The 20181-nt window shown below is 46.2% G+C and overlaps 1 protein-coding gene across 8 annotated transcripts in view; it reads left to right on the top strand.

The window, feature by feature from the left end:
- Positions 1-19832, top strand: part of map4l (microtubule associated protein 4 like) — a 50520-nt gene extending 30688 nt beyond the window's left edge. For 7 of the 8 annotated variants that reach the window (XM_055503787.1, XM_055503786.1, XM_055503789.1 and 4 more), the window contains 8 exons: positions 380-427; positions 515-771; positions 8398-8457; positions 11021-11113; positions 12259-12340; positions 12439-12548; positions 12732-12922; positions 13534-19832. In XM_055503787.1, coding sequence (XP_055359762.1) covers positions 380-427; positions 515-771; positions 8398-8457; positions 11021-11113; positions 12259-12340; positions 12439-12548; positions 12732-12922; positions 13534-13549 — 857 coding nt within the window. In that variant the 3' untranslated portion in view covers positions 13550-19832. The remainder of the gene's footprint in view (positions 1-379; positions 428-514; positions 772-8397; positions 8458-11020; positions 11114-12258; positions 12341-12438; positions 12549-12731; positions 12923-13533) is intronic. The other variant, XM_055503788.1, reaches the window with a different exon arrangement.
- Positions 19833-20181: the final 349 nt, after the last annotated feature.

The raw sequence follows: 20181 nt of genomic DNA, 5'->3' as shown, positions 1-20181 counted from the left end.
ACATTTTCATTAATCCAATAAACATGTCAGTGTGCTCCATAACAACAATACATAATTATAAATGATGGTTTATAATTGTAAAAATATTGGTAAAAATGTGAATAACTCAAAGGGATTGACACTTTATGGCTGCATGATGCACAGCAGGAAGTGATTTCTCAAAGGTCAAATATTATTAGTGTTGAATGATACTTAAGGCTTACGTCTGTGAAAAGCATCATGTGTTTTTATTATTTACTTGACTGTTAATGTTATGTGCTTGATAATGAATTTATTTCTAGTAACAACTTTTGGGTGCAGTCAATCAACCATACAGTTAAAATATTTGGTGACGCCTGTTTTCAGAGGAATCATGTTGTATACTCTTTTTACTAAACAGCTAACAAGAATGACAAGACAGGGGAGACCAAGAAGCCCAAGACCACTGGTAACACAACAACATGACTCAGACAGAACCACAAGTGCCACATCTTCATTCCCAACAATCACGTTTCATCTCTTCTTTATTCTGCAGCTCGTCCCCGCCCGGTCTCCAGCACCGCCCCCGCTACCCCGGCTGCCTCCACCAATGGTGAAGCGGGGGCTGCTCACCGGCGCCGGGTCATCACCAAGCCTCCCGTGCCCAAGCAGACCCCACTGGAGAAGAAGCCTCCGGTTCCCCGCGCCCCTCGAACCCCCCGGCCCATCAATGCCCCCACACCGGACCTGAAGAACGTCCGCTCCAAGATCGGATCCATTGACAATATCAAATACCAACCTGGCGGAGGAAAGGTAGGACAAGCCAGACTGATAGCTCACAAAGTGACACACCTGTCAGAGTTCACACATACACTACTACATTTCAAATGTACCTGAATGAAACAAACGTGTGAGTTGAAATTTCGTTTAACATCATTTTACTATATGCAAATGGAATTCTGCTCATATTTTGTTACTATTGTTAAAATGCTCGGAGACATTTTATGTTGCAGTACAATAATTACCCAATAGAGTGTGACGTTCAGTAGATTGGAGACGGATTCCTACATGCTGCATTAGGAGAGGAAGCGTGACAGCTGGAAACAGTGCTTCAAACATGCACCTTACCTGACAAGTGCAGTGTTGTCACACACCCTCCAACATTTCCTCTCCTCAGGAGCTTTTACCTACAGTGCATGTTATCAGTTTCTTCCTATCCTTCCTTCATCTTTAACTGACCATCGTCTAACCTGCCACTCCTCTGATCGCTTGCCCCCTGCTGTTTCACACACTGGAATGAAAGGTTTCTGTGAATACTCCATGTTGTTAGTGTACGTCGGGTGTGAAGCAGTACAGTATGTGGTGGACAAACACTTTTCACATATGGTATTTGTGATCATTGCATTCACACTGTCAGCGAGCGGCAATGAACGGACCCACATGCACAGCGATGAGACGATAACCAAGGAGATGCGGTCAAACTGATATTTAATCCAAAACTCAGGTCACAACGGTCCGGGGTCATACACAGGTAACAGTAGATAATCCAGACAGACGTGGCAGGCTCAGAGACAACGAACTGGAACAACACAAACAACGATCTGGCAACTGGAGTCTGTGAGGGGTGGATGCTATATACCGGTGTGATTAGTTAACTGCTAACAGGTGTGTCATGATCCGGGGACTGAACTGAGAAAACAGGAAGTACTTTCAGTATTAAAGCGGAAGCTAACACAATGACCAGGAGCCGGAGGTGTTACACAAAGTGAAAACAGGAGCTACTGCGTTGAACAGGAAACAATAAACAAAACCAAAACCCAGATCGTGACAGTACCCCCCTCCCAAGGGCGGATTCCAGACGACCAAAAAACAACAAACCCGAGCAGGGCGGGCGGAGGGAGGACCGGCGGAGGGACAGAACCAAAAACAACCCTCACAGGACACAGACAGGGCGGGCGGAGGGCGGACCGGGGGAGGGCAAAACGGGAACCCCCATCAAACAGAATTCACGCCCGAACACAGACCGACCAGAAAAACAAAGAACAAGTCTCATCATCAAGAGAACCCAACCTGAATGTTCACAAAACAAGAACAAAAGTCCCCGACCAGGAAAACAACAGAGTCCAGGGAGTCCCTCACGGAGGGTGGGGACGCGGCGAGATCCTGCTCAACCGCCGCTGAGGCAGGAGGGCACCCCCAGCGCCCTTGGGCTGGGCCAGCGTCCACGGGGACCCCCCCGAACGGCGACGTCCTCCAGGACGACGCTGATCCAGGAGGCTGAGGAGTCGAGGCGGACGGCGCCGCAGGAGGCAGCGCCATCCAAGCAGCAGGCGGCGCCGAGGGCGAGGCCACCAGTCCGGCAGCGGAGCCAGAGACGATGCAGGAACCAGAGGCGACGACGGACGTGGAGACCAGGCCGGAGCCGGGCCGCCGGGAACCGATGCAGGTGCGGCCGGGCCGCCGGGAACCGATGCAGGTGCGGCCGGGCCGCCGGGAACCGATGCAGGTGCGGCCAGAACTATGACGGGCGCGACCCCCTCCTGGAGGTGCGCCGGGACTGCGACGGGCGCGACCCCCTCCTGGAGGTGCGCCGGGACTGCGACGGGCGCGACCCCCTCCTGGAGGTGCGCGGGGACTGCGACGGGCGCGACCCCCTCCTGGAGGTGCGCGGGGACTGCGACGGGCGCGACCCCCTCCTGGAGGTGCGCGGGACTGCGACGTGGCGCGACCCACCTCCTGGAGGTCGCGGGGACTGCAGCTGGCGCGACCCCCTCCTGGAGGTGCTCGGGGACTGCAGCTGGCGCGACCCCTCCTGGAGGTGCGCGGGGACTGCAAGCTGGCGCGACCCCCTCCTGGAGGTGCGCGGGGAACTGCAGCTGGCGCGACCCCCTTCCTGGAGGCTGCCGCTGGACTTGCAGCTGGCGCGACCCCCCTCTGGGGTGCGCGGGGACTGCAGCGGGCGCGACCCCCTCCTGGAGGTGCGCGGGGACTGCAGCTGGCGCGACCCCCTCCTGGAGGTGCGCGGGGACTGCAGCTGGCGCGACCCCCTCCTGGAGGTGCGCGGGGACTGCAGCTGGCGCGGACCCCCTCCTGGAGGTGCGCGGGGGACTGCAGCTGGCGCGACCCCCTCCTGGAGGTGCGCGGGGGACTGCAGCTGGCGCGACCCCCTCCTGGAGGTGGCCGGGGACTGCAGCTGGCGCGACCCCTCCTGGAGGTGCGCGGGACTGCAGCTGGCGCGACCCCCTCCTGGAGGTGCGCCGGGACTGCCAGCTGCGCGACCTCCTCCTGGAGGACGCTGGACTGCTCACCCTGGCCGACAGGGAACAGGAACGGCATCTACTTGGCCGACATGGACAGGAACGGCATCTACTTGGCCGACAGGGACAGGGAACGGCATCTACTTGGCCGACAGGGACAGGAACGGCATCTACTTGGCCGACAGGGACAGGAACGGCATTCTACTTGGCCGACAGGGACAGGAACGGCATCTACTTGGCCGACAGGGACAGGAACGGCATCTACTTGGCCGACAGGGACAGGAACGGCATCTACTTGGCCGACAGGGACAGGAACGGCATCTACTTGGCCGACAGGGACAGGAACGGCATCTACTTGGCCGACAGGGACAGGAACGGCATCTACTTGGCCGACAGGGACAGGAACGGCATCTACTTGGCCGACAGAAACAGGAACGACCTCTACTTGGCCGACAGAAACAGGAACGGGGACGGCCGCAACATGGCCGACAGAAACAGGAACGGGGACGGCCGCAACATGGCCGACAGGAACGACCTCAACTTGGCCGACAGGAACAGGAACGGGGACTGGAACGGCCGCAACATGGCCGACTGGAACGGCCGCAACATGGCCGACTGGAACGGCCGCAACATGGCCGACTGGAACGGCCGCAACATGGCCGACAGGAACGGCCGCAACATGGCCGACAGGAACGGCCGCAACATGGCCGACAGGAAGTGGGACGGCGTCCCCTCCGGAGCCGGCATGACTGCTTACAGCTGCCGAGCTCGACGGAGGAGACGTCGGGCCTGATCGGGTGTGCACAGCACCCGTTCGACAGGTGGAGTCCTCTGACTGGGATAAGACCTGCGCGTGACTGGACTGAACTGGGACAGGAGCGTGACTGGACTGAACTGGGACAGGAGCGTAACTGGACTGTACTGGGACAGGGCTCGACTGGACTGGAACCTGAACTGGGCTCGACTGGACTGGAACCTGAACTGGGCTCGACTGGACTGGAACCTGAACTGGGCTCGACTGGACTGGAACCTGAACTGGGCTCGACTGAAACGGAGACTGGACTGGGCTCGACTGAAACGGAGACTGGACTGGGCTCGACTGAAACGGAGACTGGACTGGGCTCGACTGAAACGGAGACTGGACTGGGCTCGGCTGGACTGGGCTCGGCTGGACTGGGCTCGGCTGGACTGGAGACTGAACAGGGCTCGGCTGAACTGGAGACTGAACAGGGCTCGGCTGAACTGGAGACTGAACAGGGCTCGGCTGAACTGGAGACTGAACAGGGCTCGGCTGAACTGGAGACTGAACAGGGCTCGGCTGAACTGGAGACTGAACAGGGCTCGGCTGAACTGGAGACTGAACAGGGCTCGGCTGAACTGGAGACTGAACAGGGCTCGGCTGGACTGGAGACTGAACTGGGCTCGATTGACCTGACTGAGAGGTGGGACATGAAGCGGCTGCTGGCTGCAGGACCGGGAGTTGCAGGACCTCACGCAGGACAGGTTCCCTCAGGACGAGAGCGGCTGCTTCCTCGAACAATTGTTCTCTCGTGCCCTGGTCTGCTGCCGAATCGGCGGTGTTCATGAGATGGGCAAAGAGAAACGCAACTGGAGGAGAGCAGAGGAGGTGGACCCGTCGGGCGACGCTGTCTGGGATGCCTGTTATCAGAGGGACACAGTCAGTCGGAGAATCAAGGGGCTCCTCTGTCGGAGAAGGAGGCTGCTCGGTCCCCATGACCGAGACCGCGGGACCCGGAATCCTGGAACCGCGCCTCCGCCGTCGCCGTCCGGAGCAGCTGCGACTGTCCGTCGTTTGAGGCGCTGGGAGCGGTGTGGACCGGACCTCTGTAACGGGGTCCGCATGGTGAAACGAGGCCACGGTGACTGGAACTTGGGCTGGAGCCGCCGGAGCGGCGACAGGAACAGGAACGGGAACGTAAAGCGATGAAACAGCGGTAGGAGCAGCTGCGGAGACACGGGCGGACGATGCGTGCAGCGCGCACGCCAATTCCCTCTGCAGCGAATGAAGTCTCTCGTAGTACGTCTGCACTCCGGGATACGCACGCCACCAAAACTCAGCCGTCAGCAATTCGATGCCCTGCTTTACGTGAAGGAGACGGTCCTCAAGGCTGTGCGCTTCCGCGTATGCCTTAGCGAACCTCTCTAGGTCTCCGCGAATATCCACCGGCAGACTCGGGCAGGAAAACTCCATTGCTCCGGCGAGTGACTTGCGCACGGAGCCAAACAAACGGAAAAAAAAGGAAAATACGGGAACGAAACTCGTAACCGACCTGGGTGCAGGTTGGCGCTGGCTGGGTCCAAGTCTGGCCAGATCGTTCTGTCAGCGAGCGGCAATGAACGGACCCACATGCACAGCGATGAGACGATAGCCAAGGAGATGCGGTCAAACTGATATTTAATCCAAAACTCAGGTCACAACGGTCCGGGGTCATACACAGGTAACAGTAGATAATCCAGACAGACGTGGCAGGCTCAGAGACAACGAACTGGAACAACGGTAACACAAACAACGATCTGGCAACTGGAGTCTGTGAGGGGTGGATGCTATATACCGGTGTGATTAGTTAACTGCTAACAGGTGTGTCATGATCCGGGGACTGAACTGAGAAAACAGGAAGTACTTTCAGTATTAAAGCGGAAGCTAACACAATGACCAGGAGCCGGAGGTGTTACACAAAGTGAAAACAGGAGCTACTGCGTTGAACAGGAAACAATAAACAAAACCAAAACCCAGATCGTGACACACACCTACCCTCCGCGTGCCCTCTCCTTTCATATGGAACACTCCAGTTCACCCTTTTCTCTGCTGTGCTGCCTGTCAACACTTTTTCCAAACATGGCTGTTGCAACTCTCTAATATTCAAGTATCTAGGTTTTTTTTAATTATTATTGTATTATTAAGTATTATATAATTAGCAAGTGCAGTGAATCTGGGTTTGACACTAGTCTAAGCTAAAGAATGACCCTGTGCTTAAAACCTATGGCAGCAACTAAACCTTATGTACCGTATGTAGGTACTAGGTACTGAGCGTGTTATGGTCTTCATGCATTCTGCTTATCGCAACCCGTTGGCCTACTGCCGTCCGTCAAACCCATTTTGATCTTTCTACTCCTTTATCTGCATTGTGGTTGTACAGCGTGTTTCTGAGCTCAGGTTGTTTATTCTGCCATCTGTTGCATGTCCTCATACTCCCTAAGACTCTATCAATCCATTCAGTCAGGGTTGTCACAATCAGCACCTTCTCTTATTGATTCAGGCACTCCTTACTTCAACCTGTGTCAATTACACATAACCAATTATAGTTCAGAGGAGAAGGAGCTGACGTTAACAACCTCTGCAGATGTTTTCATGGAATCGGCCCGTCGCATTTTCTCATACACAACAAAATAATGAACACAAAGATGCTGCAGAGTCTGGCTGTCGGTAACAAAGTGTTTCACATCTGTCCCTGCGGTGTCAACTCTTTTCCTTTCAAAGACATGCTCCTACTCTCATTGTTGGAGTGAAGCCCTGTACGCACGCAAACACATCTCCACCTTGCACATTAGGAAGCACTGACTCATTCAGACTCCACTGAAACTAATATTTATTTACCCGCGATGTATTCTCATATCCTCCATCCAGCGGCAGCAGTTTCGCTCCGAAGACTCTCTCGGTCTCGATGCGGAATAATTAGACATTGTCCAGCAATGTGCCATTTGATCTATTTGATTTCTGCTTGTGTGATTATGCTTAGGAAAAAGAGAGGGAGCTGTGAAATGCAATGACAGTATGAGCACAAATATAGGCACCAAATGACGTGTAGTGCACAAAGAAGGCTGGGCTTCATAGCTGCTCTGCTGTCTGAGGCACATTACATTGCATTTCCAGGCCTCCTTTGTCTTCTACTTGCCATTCAGTGCCTCTGTTATATGTTAAATATGTTTTTGTACATTTCCTTTGGATGTTACTATAATTACACTGTTTTCAGTATTGATGTATTGATGTTTAACTGGTTGCGCAGGCACAATGTATTCTATTGGTACTAATCCGCTGCAATTCATTACATTACATGTTTTTACTTCTTCCATTCGCTTCCAGCTTCAGTTCCAACTGAACGGTTGCCATTAGCCATATGACACAGCACAGCCAGTTTTACGCGCGTCCACACGTCTATTTATTCTTATAATATAATTAAATATTAGTAGAGTCTCAGTCACCTGAGTGATTGGTAACACCATTGGTTCCACTCAATGGCAGCTGGAGTTGCCTAAAGTGAGAAGACATTTCACGTCTCATCTTAAAGGCTTCAGTACTAGACTGTGTTGGATTTCCATGTACTTCCATAAACTGTGATAAGTTATTATCACCTTGAATTCCTCTGCAGTCACATGACAATGATTCAAGCCCTTCAGGTGACAGAGACCTGAGATGCCTTTAATAACCTCTAGAAGGTCTAGATCCTGTCGAGTAACAACTTTATGAGCCAAATTCAACAGATTATGTCTGGACTATTCTGTGTTCTATTAGCAAGTGGCTTCTTCAAGATCAGTGAAACTCATTAACACCCTAATCTTACTGTATATACTTGCATGTAGCTTGTAGAACCACTGGTAGACCATGAAACCTGACTGGTCAGCAGCCATTGGGGCTCAGTTGACCCATGCTCTAATATAAAACATGCATGTTGCAGTACATAACACCCATCAATGCAAACTAGCTGATCCAGCGCATGTAGCTTCCTGCAGCTTTGACATCCAGGGTGGCAGCAAGCGATCCAGATGATGGATGCGTGTCTAAACTTGGGTTTTAGCCCATAAAAGTGTCACTTGGAATTTGACTCTCTTTAATTACATGTCACTGACAATTTCTGATTTCACTTATTTTAAGTAGTTTTCCTACTTCGCCTATGTTTGCCTAGTATTTGTGATTGCAACAATCAACGTTTAACAGTTTAATTCTTTTTGGATCCATGCAGGTATTTTCCACATCATAACCTCACCATTGCTTTTGATTGGCTGTATTGGGCCGTGCTTGCCTTACCCACCTCCTACCAACACATCCAGCTTCCATTTGCTCAGCATCATGCCTCCTCTCCTCCAACCAGCTGTCCCGCTCTGTTGTTTTGTGGCCTGTGATTTGCTGGAGGCTGTATTGACCAGGGGGTGGTTGTCTCCCCAGGTCTCCTCCACCTCGAACAACAAGACATCAGACCCTTCCACTCCTCCCAGCAAGTCCAGAGTGAGTGTCTGCCATCTACACCCTTACACATAACTATATCCTACCTACTACTTTTTGTGTTTGGTGCATATACTGTACAGGACAACTCATTTTTACATCCACTCAAGACACACCTCACCATTTCCTGTTAACACAACATGACCATCAGTCCAGTTTGTGTCCATAGAAATATCACTATCCACCAAGTAGGAGAAACATTTCCAGAGCTGCTGTTTTACATTAATTAGAAGTGAGATATAAAGTTTTACTTGTGTGACATGTAAGTTGGTCTGTTTTGACTCTGGGGGATGAATATAGCATTAAATAGTAGCTGCCCAACAGAACAAACTGAACTTTCTACTGAATTCATAAAGTTAACAAAAAAAACCTTGATATTGTTATGTTCAACCTAAACGTCTCATTTACATTTTCATTTCCATAACACCCACCATTTGCATTTAATGGACTGTTGAACACATCCATCCGACCTAGAAACATTTACTGATTTCATCGATGTCATCAACTACACACTGAGTCCAGTGACAACGGCCCCATGAGGGACCGATGGCCCATTTTGTTAGATGTTACTCCTTGTACACACAGTAACTAAGCTGGTGGTGGAGGCAGCCCACTGAAGTTGTTTTCCAGTGGACATCAACTGTTGTGTTTCGGACGTGATCTCACATTAAACTGCCTGTGAAAGTCTTTTGTAACAATACATGTGGCCCAAGATAATATGAAGCCACTATGATGCATTGCTTTGGTGACTAAACTACAGTGTGTACTATACCGTAGATGTCAGTGGTTGCAGATGCTGTACAGGAGCTAGCTAGTGAGGAGAAGAAACCCACTGTACTCACTCATTTTCCTTCTCCTCTTCTCCCAGTTGTAACATGAAAAGGTTTAATATGCTGCAGTGTAATTTAAGCTGCTAAATAGATGTGATGACTTAGGAGATTTATGTTAGACGTGTGTGTGTGTGTGTGTGTGTGTGTGTGTGTGTGTGTGTGTGTGTGTGTGTGTGTGTGTGTGTGTGTGTGTGTGCGTGCGTGCGTGTGTGTGTGTGAGACTGTGTGTGAGACTGTGTGCTTGCGCGCGTGCGTGTGTATGTGCGTGTGTATGTGTGTGTGTGTGTGAGACTGTGTGCGTGCGTGCGTGCGTGTGCGTGTGTGTGTGAGACTGTGTGCGTGTGTGTGTGAGTGTGCGCATGCGAGTGTGTGTGCGTGTGTGCGTGCATGCGTGCGTGCGTGCGTGTGTATGTGTGTGTGTGTGAGACTGTGTGCGTGCGTGTGTGAGTGTGAGTGTGCGCATGCGAGTGTGTGTGCGTGCGTGCGTGCGTGCGTGCGTGGGTGCGTGCGTGCGTGCGTGCGTGCGTGGGTGCGTGCGTGCGTGCGTGCGTGCGTGCGTGTGTGTGTGTGTGTGTGTGTGTGTGCATGCCTGCCTGCTTGCACTCGTTAAGCATATTTGCGCTAACTGCTCAGTGACTCACCCTTCGCTGGTGCCACCTGCGTCATCGTGCCATTTCCATCGTGGAAAGATGGGAAGAAAAACTAGAGTAAGAGACGCAGAGAGTAGATGCAGGTTCCTACTGAAGGGCTTCTTGCAGTACGACCACAGAGGCATGAAGGAGTCATGCCGTACGATGCAGGGTGGGTGGCTAGGGCTGCAAAAACACCTGATCGATGCAAACGCGAGCACGAATAATTAAAGCAGTTTATCAAGTTTAGAATAAATTCATTCATTTAGCAATTAGTTACATTCATTTACACAGTAATTCGTGTTTCCTGTTTCTATAGGATAGTTTCTATCTTCTAAATTGAGATTGTAGTGGAAAGCAGATGTGGCCCAAGATAATATGAAGCCACTATGATGCATTGTCTTGGTGACTAAACTACAGTGTGTACTATACTGTACTGTAGATGTCAGTTTTAATTTTAACCTTTGACCTCACTTTTATTTAATTATTTAGGTGAGATGTGGCCCAAAATTGAGATTGTAGTAGAAGTGGGCAAAAATGGCCATTTATAACCTGAAATCTTACCAAATTATCTGAAGGAAAGCACCTAATTATGATGATCATTTCTTGTAATTGCGTAAATCAACAACATAGAGCGATGTGTTATTAGTTGTGAGCAGTTTGTGTGTGTCCCACTGACTGTGTTCTGTCACCGTGTTTTATTCTGTTCGCTTCTTCCTCTGCTTGTTGAGTTTTAGTTAATAACATTTGTGGCTTTTTGTTAGTCAGCCTGTACAACCTTTTTTTGGTAATCCAAGATTTATAATAAAGATAATTTGGTCTAAGAATCTGTTCAATTGGCTGCACTCTAATTATTTGCATTATTTGCTATTATTTCTTATTCTCTTATGCCTTAATCTAGTTTCACATAATTCCTCCTTTACTTTACTTCTCGTTAACCTGAGCTACCATCTGCTCTTTTTCTGTTTTCTTTCCTTCTTTCGTTCTTTTTTCTGTCTTATTTTTTCTTTCTTCCCTGTCTTTCGTTCTGCCCTCCTTCCTCCCATCCTTCCTTCTTTTCTTCCTTCCTTGTATTTCTTCCTTCCTTGTCTTTGCAACTGTCTGTAGGTTCAGATAGTGCACAAAAAGTTGGACTTCAGCCATATTACATCCCGCTGTGGCTCCAAGGACAATATCAAACATGTCCCTGGAGGTGGCAATGTAAGTACTGCTGGAGCTGGAAAGAGACTCATTATGCTAATTTGCCCTCATTCAGGCTGTTTTGCTCAAAATCCAGCTCTGCTGGGAAAACGTTTGTCTTTTTTTGACTGATTTTGCAGAGACAAAACAGACAGGACTGGCCACAGAAGGAAAAAATAATAACTTGTACAAATGTGTCTGATATGATTCACAGTGGCTGTGTGCACGTTATATCTCTTCCATCTGTTGGATATTCATCACAGACTAAGAATAGTTGTAAAGACACATTACAACAATTCATCATTGCATGACTGTTAAAATGGGGCAACAGCTTCAGCATCCATTCTGTGTTCTGGTTGAAACACAAACAGGATGACTTACTTATTGGCTACATCAAATTGCTCAGACTTGGTAGTGAGTATTCAACTACAGCAACACAGAAAGGTTTTCTTTACATATCAAACACTTACATGAAAGCTTATGGTTTTCAAAGTAATGGAGAATCAATGCAAACTAATTAGCACTTTAATGGTTCCCACAGCTTGCATTCCAGATTGATTTCACTTACACTGACCTGATTGAAGGCTCTTCTTGCTCCTTCTAGACATCGTTCCCATCCGGCTGCACTGTCATGCTCCTTCCTGCTCTGCTTTTAAGGCTGTACTGTCACATCACACATTAGGCAAAAGTTCAACTGGCTGAAGTCCGACTGGCAGCAGCTCCTCACAGAATCTAATATATATATTATATATATCAATATTACAAAATCAGGCCATTAACATATTAAACTGGCACTTTCTAATAAGGCAGAGCTCTAATATCTATTAGGCTACTGTGTGCAGGCTAATGGTGATTATCATGATGTTATAATCAACTGTTTTATATCAAATCTGAGTAACAAGTACTTACCTCACTTTTTAAATTAATTAAAACTTTCTCTGAGCTTTATCTGCATAAACCATCAAGGCACTTTATCATAAATAGGTTATAGCAGGTCTCTTATGCTACTGTATACTGCACTCCCACATAAAGAGTCATAAAGATCCTATCTGCAACACAATAACAGTTGCTAGGCTAGGAGTGGATGTAAAGATTTGTTGTATGGACGCACTGTCTGTATGAGTTAATATACAGTAACAAGGTTACTTCAGCATCTGTCTCCTCAGGTGCAGATCCTGAATAAGAAGGTCGATGTGAGCAAGGTGACGTCCAAATGCGGCTCCAAGGACAACATCAAACACAAGCCAGGTTCTTCATCACGTCCCATATTCTCCTTCCCTTCCTTTAGACTATTTTCATTGTGTATTTTCGTAATTCTTTTTTTGTTTTGTTTTGTTTTACCACAGGTGGCGGTGATGTGAAGATTGAGTCTCATAAGCTTAACATTAAGGCCAAGTCTAAGGTCGGGTCCCTGGATAATGTTGGACCAGGCAGTGGACAGACTAATGGACACAAGGTGACACTTCCCACATTCAAGAAGCAGTTAACTTTTCTAGTTGTGCTGACTCATTGTGCTTCTGCTGTCCAACACCGTGGACAGTTCTGTCGTGTGGTGGCATGAAAGTACACTGAGAAAAACACCATGTTCCTTCTGTGCGTGTGTGTGTTCCTGCCCTTTTGTGTCTATATTTGGATACAGGAGGAAAAGGCGGAGGAGAAGGCATGTTCACCCCCAAGCGGCGCTCTGACAACAGGACCAGCAGGTGTTGCTAAGGCAACGGTACCAGGAGGTGTTGCTAAGGAGAATGGAGTGAAGGAGCCCAATCCTTTTGGGGGAGCTGGACTGAGGGAGCCCCTTAGTGTAGACAAAGGCCTCACTGAGACTAGTGGGTATGAAAACACAATTATTTACTCTCTATTTAGGTTCAAGCATTTGACAGTGGGAGAGGCAAGTGGGAAACATGAGCAGAGAGTCACAAGGTGTGACTGGCAACGATAGTCCCCAGCTGGATGCAGACCATGGCTGTTTCAGTGACTTGGCATGCACACAATGGTTAGGCTACCAGAAAAATAACTCAAACCAGCAGAATATAAACATATAAGAGCATATTCAGGAAAAGAAGTATTAAGCTATTGTTTAGGAGTTTTCACAACCTACGCAGAGACAGTTGATCCTAAATGAGTAGATATTGTGTGTTTGTACCTGCTCTGTGACGTGTCTGATTTACAGTAGCAGGATGGTAAAAATAGCAGACGCTTTGACATTAGATGTAATCATGTGGCCCCCCTTAGTGGATAAAACGCGTCTCTGGCACTGCACCTGGCCTTTAGACCTTCTAAGTTCAGAGGAACACCAGACTCGGACTCCTACCACCTGATGCAGCAGTTAAAGTTAATTGAAGGATGTCTGTAAAACTAATGGCCTGAAAAGGTCCACTCCTGTGCCTGTGTCAGCTTTTCTCCTTTGATCAGCTCATTTCTTTGTTCTGTCCTTTCCACAGACTGAGCTCCATGTAGATCTTGGTTGGACACGCAGGGCGCTCGCTGGCCTGCCAATCAACTGCCCAACCAACCTATCACGGCGCAGTCACTTCCCTCTGCTTCCGCCCTCCATCTCGCCCACTGCAGCACCAAACTGAATAATCGCCTCTCAGTGTTCCTCTGGGGTCTGCCTGTCAGCTTCATGCTACCAATCCTGACTTTTGACCTTGCAACACACTCGGGTTGACCTTTGGCCCTGTCTAAAACAGAGAAGAGCACTTTGCTGTTTGTCTGTGTGGGATTCCACCAACTTCTTGACTGATAAGATCCCCTTGTAAGCACTGATTTAGATGATCCTAATCTAACAGCTCGTAGGCAATAAACTCACTATCATAGTCAATGCTTTATTTAGTATATTGAGCATAATCAGGCTTTTTATAGAATAGTTCCACCTGTGACAATTACTGTTTAAACACCTCACAACTCAACTGAAACTACTCTGGCCCCCCTTACAGACCTTTTAGCCCTGTCGCCAGAGCTACTCTATGGTAATGCAACCCTCCTCTATTCTGTCCCTTCGCTCTTAATTTATTTATTACATTTATTACAATAATACATATTTATCTCTAGATTATTAATATCACAATGCTCTCAGCTAGAAGTGACTGGTGTTCAGAACAAGGACTTGTGCAGAATAGAGTATATGTAGTCAGACACATTTGGACGTAGACAGTCAAAGGACAGCTTTTAAATTCAGTAGGATGTCAGACATTTAAATGCAGTGCTATAGGACAAGAATAGATTTAATCAGTGGTCATGAGTAACCTGAAGGGATACAGCTTAGTCCATTTTTGGGGAAGGTAGGTTATTTGCTTCTTGGATTGGATTGGATTGGATTGAAACACAGTAAATTGGCACCGAACCTGACGTTTGACTTTGAATCAGGTAGTAACCTACATTTTATGATGAGCAGCCTCTGCACCTTTAAGTCAAGTAATCCAAAAGCACCAATGCGTTGCACATGCATGTAGCACTTTTCCTCTGGCAGACACTGCGTCACCAGCTGCCGTTTAAAAGCCAGCTGTCCACCCATTTAAAATTGCTCAATAGTTTGAGTAAAGTCACTTTATGTGATGATGGGGCACAGCCTTCACCCCTTTGGTGAAACCTGACCCTTTAGAATTTGCCCAATAGCAGCCATCTTATTACTGATGATCTCTGAGGGACCATTGTACCACTCTATTCCCATTTATGCTTCCTATGTCCACTCAGAAATAGCTCACAAAAAAGATACAGACTGCACCTTTCCCTAGCAGAGGTAGTGCTGTTGTCTTTCCTCTTCCATAACCTTTAATTCTGACATTACACAGGTGGAGTCTGGACAGAAAATGAGAGAGAAAACAGAGCAGCCCCAGAGAGCGGCTTTGATGCATTTGCATAAGAATGTTCTCTGCAGGAGGACTTTGGAAGTGAATCAGCTACAAATGAATCAGTGTAACAACTGTCCTGTACTGTAAGTAGTCAGCTTTTAAAACCACACATCTGTATATAACACAAAAAGTAAATGCATCAGGGTATAACACTTTAAATCGGTTCTGGTCACATGGTCTTAGCACAAGTCCACATCTTATTGTGGATGTTTCAGCACCGCAGCACCATTCAGATTTCTTTGATTGAAGCATTTAACTGTAATAAAAGCACCTTAATAGAGCAGATCTATTTATTCCATTACAATAAACAAACATTTAGCCTTTATCTCTAAATACACTCAAACATGCACAGGATGTGAGCTTTTGCATGACAAGCACCTTGGGAGCACAAAAGATTTCAGTCATGTCATGTTGCATGTCTGCTATCCTGCAGCCAGGACCATGATACAGTACTAGGGTTCCCACATTTTTCCCATACGCTCGGGAGTCTTACTCATGCACTAAAACCTCCCCAAGCAGGAAGCACCTGCAGAGAGACAGACAGCACCTTCCTCTTCCTGTGTGATGCTCCCAGTTCACCCCAGTAGAGAGCGACACACTGTTTAAGCCCTCCCCAGTAGCCACTGCGTCTTAGAATCGTGTCTGTGCAAAATTACATTTACATGTATGCACATGAAATGACAATGTGTACAGACACACACACACACACACACACTGATCATAATACACAGCACCTCAGCAGGTTACTGTGAGGTAATGTACATGTAAGCTGCTCATAATTTTACTAATATAAAATGAAACCAAGTTGTTGCTGTGTTTCGCTGGTCTCTGCTGATATTGTTTAAACGATGGTGAGCTGTGTCGGTGTGTCGTTCCTACCATAGTCCCGGTTGGACAATTCGATCGCAGACCCACTCACATCTTCTCCTCTTCCCGTGTTTCACCCCTACTCTGGCAACAATACAGCGATTGATGTTCAGAGCACCTCCAGCTGACCGTGCAAGTGAACAGAAAGAGGGAGTGAGGATGGCATTGACCGGTAGACACGAGAGCCGTGACTCCGCGTGAATTAGGAACTAGTGGGGGGAGGATAACGATTCTCCCAGCTCCTAAATGCTATAAGTGCAGCAGCATTCCAGCAAGGCAGAACCAAGGACATGGTTGGGCTCATCATTTAGATTTGGAAGTTGTGTTTTTGGTTGTTTTGTCTTTGTAACATTTGTCATGTGCTAGGCCCATTTAAAATGGTCCTGTAATAGCACTTTGATGTGCAGATAATGTATGAGACATAGTAAGTGAAGAGAAGCTTGTGTGGAGCATTGTTTTTGCTCAGCTGCCGCAGTAGTCCTAAATGTTCTACTGTGAAGGAAAGACTTTTCCCAGCCTGTTAGGAAACAGTGAAAATAAATCACCTGTAGTCATTGTTAGCATTTTCTATTAAAGGTGCAGTGTGTAAGTTTATTGACATCCAGTGGTGCGGTTGCAAACTGCAGCCCCCTCAGGTTTCATATTATTATCTACTGTTGCTCAGAGCATCAGTTTTAAACTAATGAGGTTACTCTAGATGCTTAAAGTCATTTTTCTTTTTCCCCAAGCAGCACTCTAGAGGTTAGAGATCATGTCCATAGTGTTAGGATACAATGATCACAAGTGGTAAAAGCCATTCTAACCCTGAAAAGACATCCGTATTTGGAAATTGTTGTTGTACAACTGACAGTACAAACAGACTTGCAAATTTTCTCAAAGAAATCTAAAGAGGACAGAAAAAAAGAAAAAAAATTACTTTGTTTGCTTCTCTAGCATCAAAACACACAACTAGCCTTTAAATGTCAGGATATCTATGTTCACTAATTTTGAAATTACACTGGCAATAAGTACTAATAAAGCTGACGTGCCAAACAACATCAAAGTAAGGAACAATTCTCCATGTGCACTGTTAAATCAAGCAGCCAGACAGTTGCTTGTTTTGCTGCTTAGCTCAGGTGAGGAGGGAACGTTACATCTGTGCATACCTGTTACAGTGTTACCAAATTGAAAGTCTCCCTCCTGAGACAGTGTCCCATCCGAGCTTCCGTAGAAACATTACACACTGCATCTTTAAACAAAAAGCACTGTGATGTGACTTTGATTTACAGACCAAAAGCATTGTCATGCGTCACAAGTTCAAAGATGAGTAGAGGCAGCATCTTAAAAAGAGAGGGTCCTGCCTGCTCACTGTAAGTCTACTGTATGTATTATGCATTAAAAAGCTGTGATGGTCTCTACCGAAACCATTAAGGGATAGTGGCAGATTTATGGCTTGTTGCTGTAGTTGTCAGATGTGTGAAGTGTTACTATTGCATCCATCCTGTAGAGGGCGCCGCTACACCTCTGGAACACTGATAGTCTGGCTCTAAGACTTAAAGGCTGACTAGGAAGCCATGCATAGCCGATAGAAAAGCTACAGTAGGTGATCTGTGCCGTTGTGATACTAGCTTTGATGGCCACTACATATTATTGTGTCTGGAACACTGCTGAAATCATAAAGACTATGTACAGCTCCCCTCAAATGTGTTGCACACTTTGAACACAGTGTCGTTGATTTTTCGATGCACTGAGGTAATATAAAACTGTATATTGGTAAACCATTGTCAGCTGTGTACTGTGCACGTGTGCTTTTGGGTGCAAACTGTCTTTGTAGTTAGATAAAACTATGATAATCAAACAGCAACTTGATCAAATGATAACTAGACAAGTTAAAGCACCATATAAGCATACTGTATGTAATATCGTATCGTTCCCTTCAGATCATTCCCATGAGTTGTATAAAAGTGAAGCGCGTATGTGGATCTTATGTCAAAACGACAGTGTAAAAGCACCCGATAGGCAGCGAGTAGCATGTACAGGAGGAGAAGCTTGTAATGATGTGTTACCATAAGATAGGACGAACTGATGCCCCTTTATCTCAGTCAGTTTAGTGGATCGTAGTGGAACATGGCTTCTGTGCTATTAATTATGATGGTTTCACACTCAACTCTCCAGTCTGCCCTTGTGTCATTCCTGTAACATTTACTGGCTCCTACTTTTTGACCAAGCTTCAAAGTCATGTTTCCCAACTGGGCTGCAAATGCTTCTCAGCTTAAAACAAGACACATATGATTTAAATGTGCAGCAACGTTGTGTATTTAAACGTGTATTTAAATACAACAATTTTTTAAGCACTTCTTAACTAAAGGTTGGTCTGAATTCTTTAATAGACAAATTCCACTACAGGGTCCAAAGCAGAAATTATTTGGCAAAAAATGTATTCCACAAATGTAACACTGATAAGGTTATACTTCACATTTAATCACACTTGGAGCTACGGTATCTCATCCTTAGCCTGAAAAGATGAAGGGTCCATTGGTTTCCTACTGTATAATACCTAAGATAAGATTGGATATAATACTGGTTATATGATTAGGGGTAAATTGTACATTTATGCTTTTGGCACAATATTATCGCCATTAGACATAATGTTGCATCTTTTTGCAGCATGGACAAAAAGTATTAACCCTTACCACTAGTACCGGGTTCACTCTGGTGTCTGTTTACACCTGTTCAATTTCCTCGTTATAGCGCATGAATTCCGCTCTTCCACTAGTATCACTCACTGTCCCAACGTTTTTAGCACTTCAGAACTCATAAATAATTAAAAATATTAAAAAAAGAACAAAACAACTTCTTACAGGGTGTTATAAATCCAAGTTAATGTTAATATTAATATTATAAGATTGATACCATAAAGAAAGGAAAAGTGTACTTTTTTTATGTCTGCCTTTTTTTTTAAAAGGGCTGATGAAGTTTCAAGAATGTTTTTAAAAATCTAATTTAAGATGCAAGATTTTGAGTTTGTGTATGTTGTATGTCTCTGTTCTGTTTTGGAGGATGGATCACATGTGGAAAACGCTATTTAAAACCGAGTGAAAGTGATGGGCAGGAAAGGGGGCAGTGTGTGTCGTGCTCGTTATTGTTCATCACAAAATCTAACAACTCGTGCAAAAACTCAGTCCAAAGCCCGAATGGTTTTACTCCAGTGTGAAATGTGTTCCATACTACATAACACCTGACACACACTGGTCAGCCCTTTCTTCCACCTACCACCCCCCTCGATTAGACTAACGAGACATAGTCTTGTGGCATGTGGTACTAAGTAATATTATGTATTAGGCAGCTCCTGTATAGACACCTTGGCATACCTACCAACACAGAACTGAGTGAAGTTTGGACTAAATTATGTTCCCAAAATTAATAACAAGTGGTAACATTATTAGGAAACCTTGGATGTATTTGTACAACAAAAAAGCAGCAGATTATCAGTGATGCTGAGCAACTTGACCTTGATCAGCAGTGTTGGTAGATATGCAGCTGGAGCTCCTGGCTTTGTGTCCCAACTACAGTCACCAGTCAGCATCACAGCACTGAAAAGTAGCTTTCTCTGTGTGTGTTGATTACTACACTGCAGCTACTGTACCAGATGGCAGCCCAGTAAAACCAACACTCCACCTAATTGTTCTGTTGAACTACATGTATGTGTGTATTCTATTTTGATTTTATTTTCCTGTACTTCCTGTACCTTAGTGTGCAATGTCAGCCACTAGTCCAAACAGAGAAAACAAGATAAAGAATCTACTTTCCAGTCCTGTGGAGTGAGTCCACTGTAGTGTGCTGTATTATCCTGTAGGGCACAACACTATAGCAAGAGCATGCAGATGACAACAAACTGCTGGTTGTTAGAGGTATCTGTCGTATTAGATAGAGCTCATCTCCCCTTTTAATTCTGATTATTTGGTATGAAAGAGATGTTCATTGTGATTAATTGTTAACCAGTGATGTGGATATTAATCATAAAATAAAAAGATGAGCAATGATTAAGTAGTGTTGTGTTTTTTAAACCAATTTCTTTTTTACCTTTGTCACATTTTGATTGTCATAGAAAGTATTAGTAAAACATAACAAAACTAATAATATTATAGTGCCATCTTTAGTAGCACCACATTAAAAAATATAGAAATTGCAATTGAGATTTTGCATACTTGTATTAGTTCATTAGACCTTTTTTTATTTACAGCATTTACAGCATTTGCATAACTTGTAGCTTTTCTTAGATAATTTTCAAATTAGCAGGCAAAATGTCTAACATCAATTAAATGTGCGATGTGAATGTGAAGAAAGAAAAAATGTGAGAAACATAATAATAAGATGTGTTAGAGAGAAGTG

The sequence above is a fragment of the Betta splendens genome, chromosome 17 (genome assembly GCF_900634795.4).
Source record: "Betta splendens chromosome 17, fBetSpl5.4, whole genome shotgun sequence".
Classification (NCBI taxonomy): domain Eukaryota; kingdom Metazoa; phylum Chordata; class Actinopteri; order Anabantiformes; family Osphronemidae; genus Betta; species Betta splendens.
The sequence above is the reverse complement of the archived record's forward strand: the minus strand, read 5'-3'. Positions and strand labels throughout refer to the sequence as shown.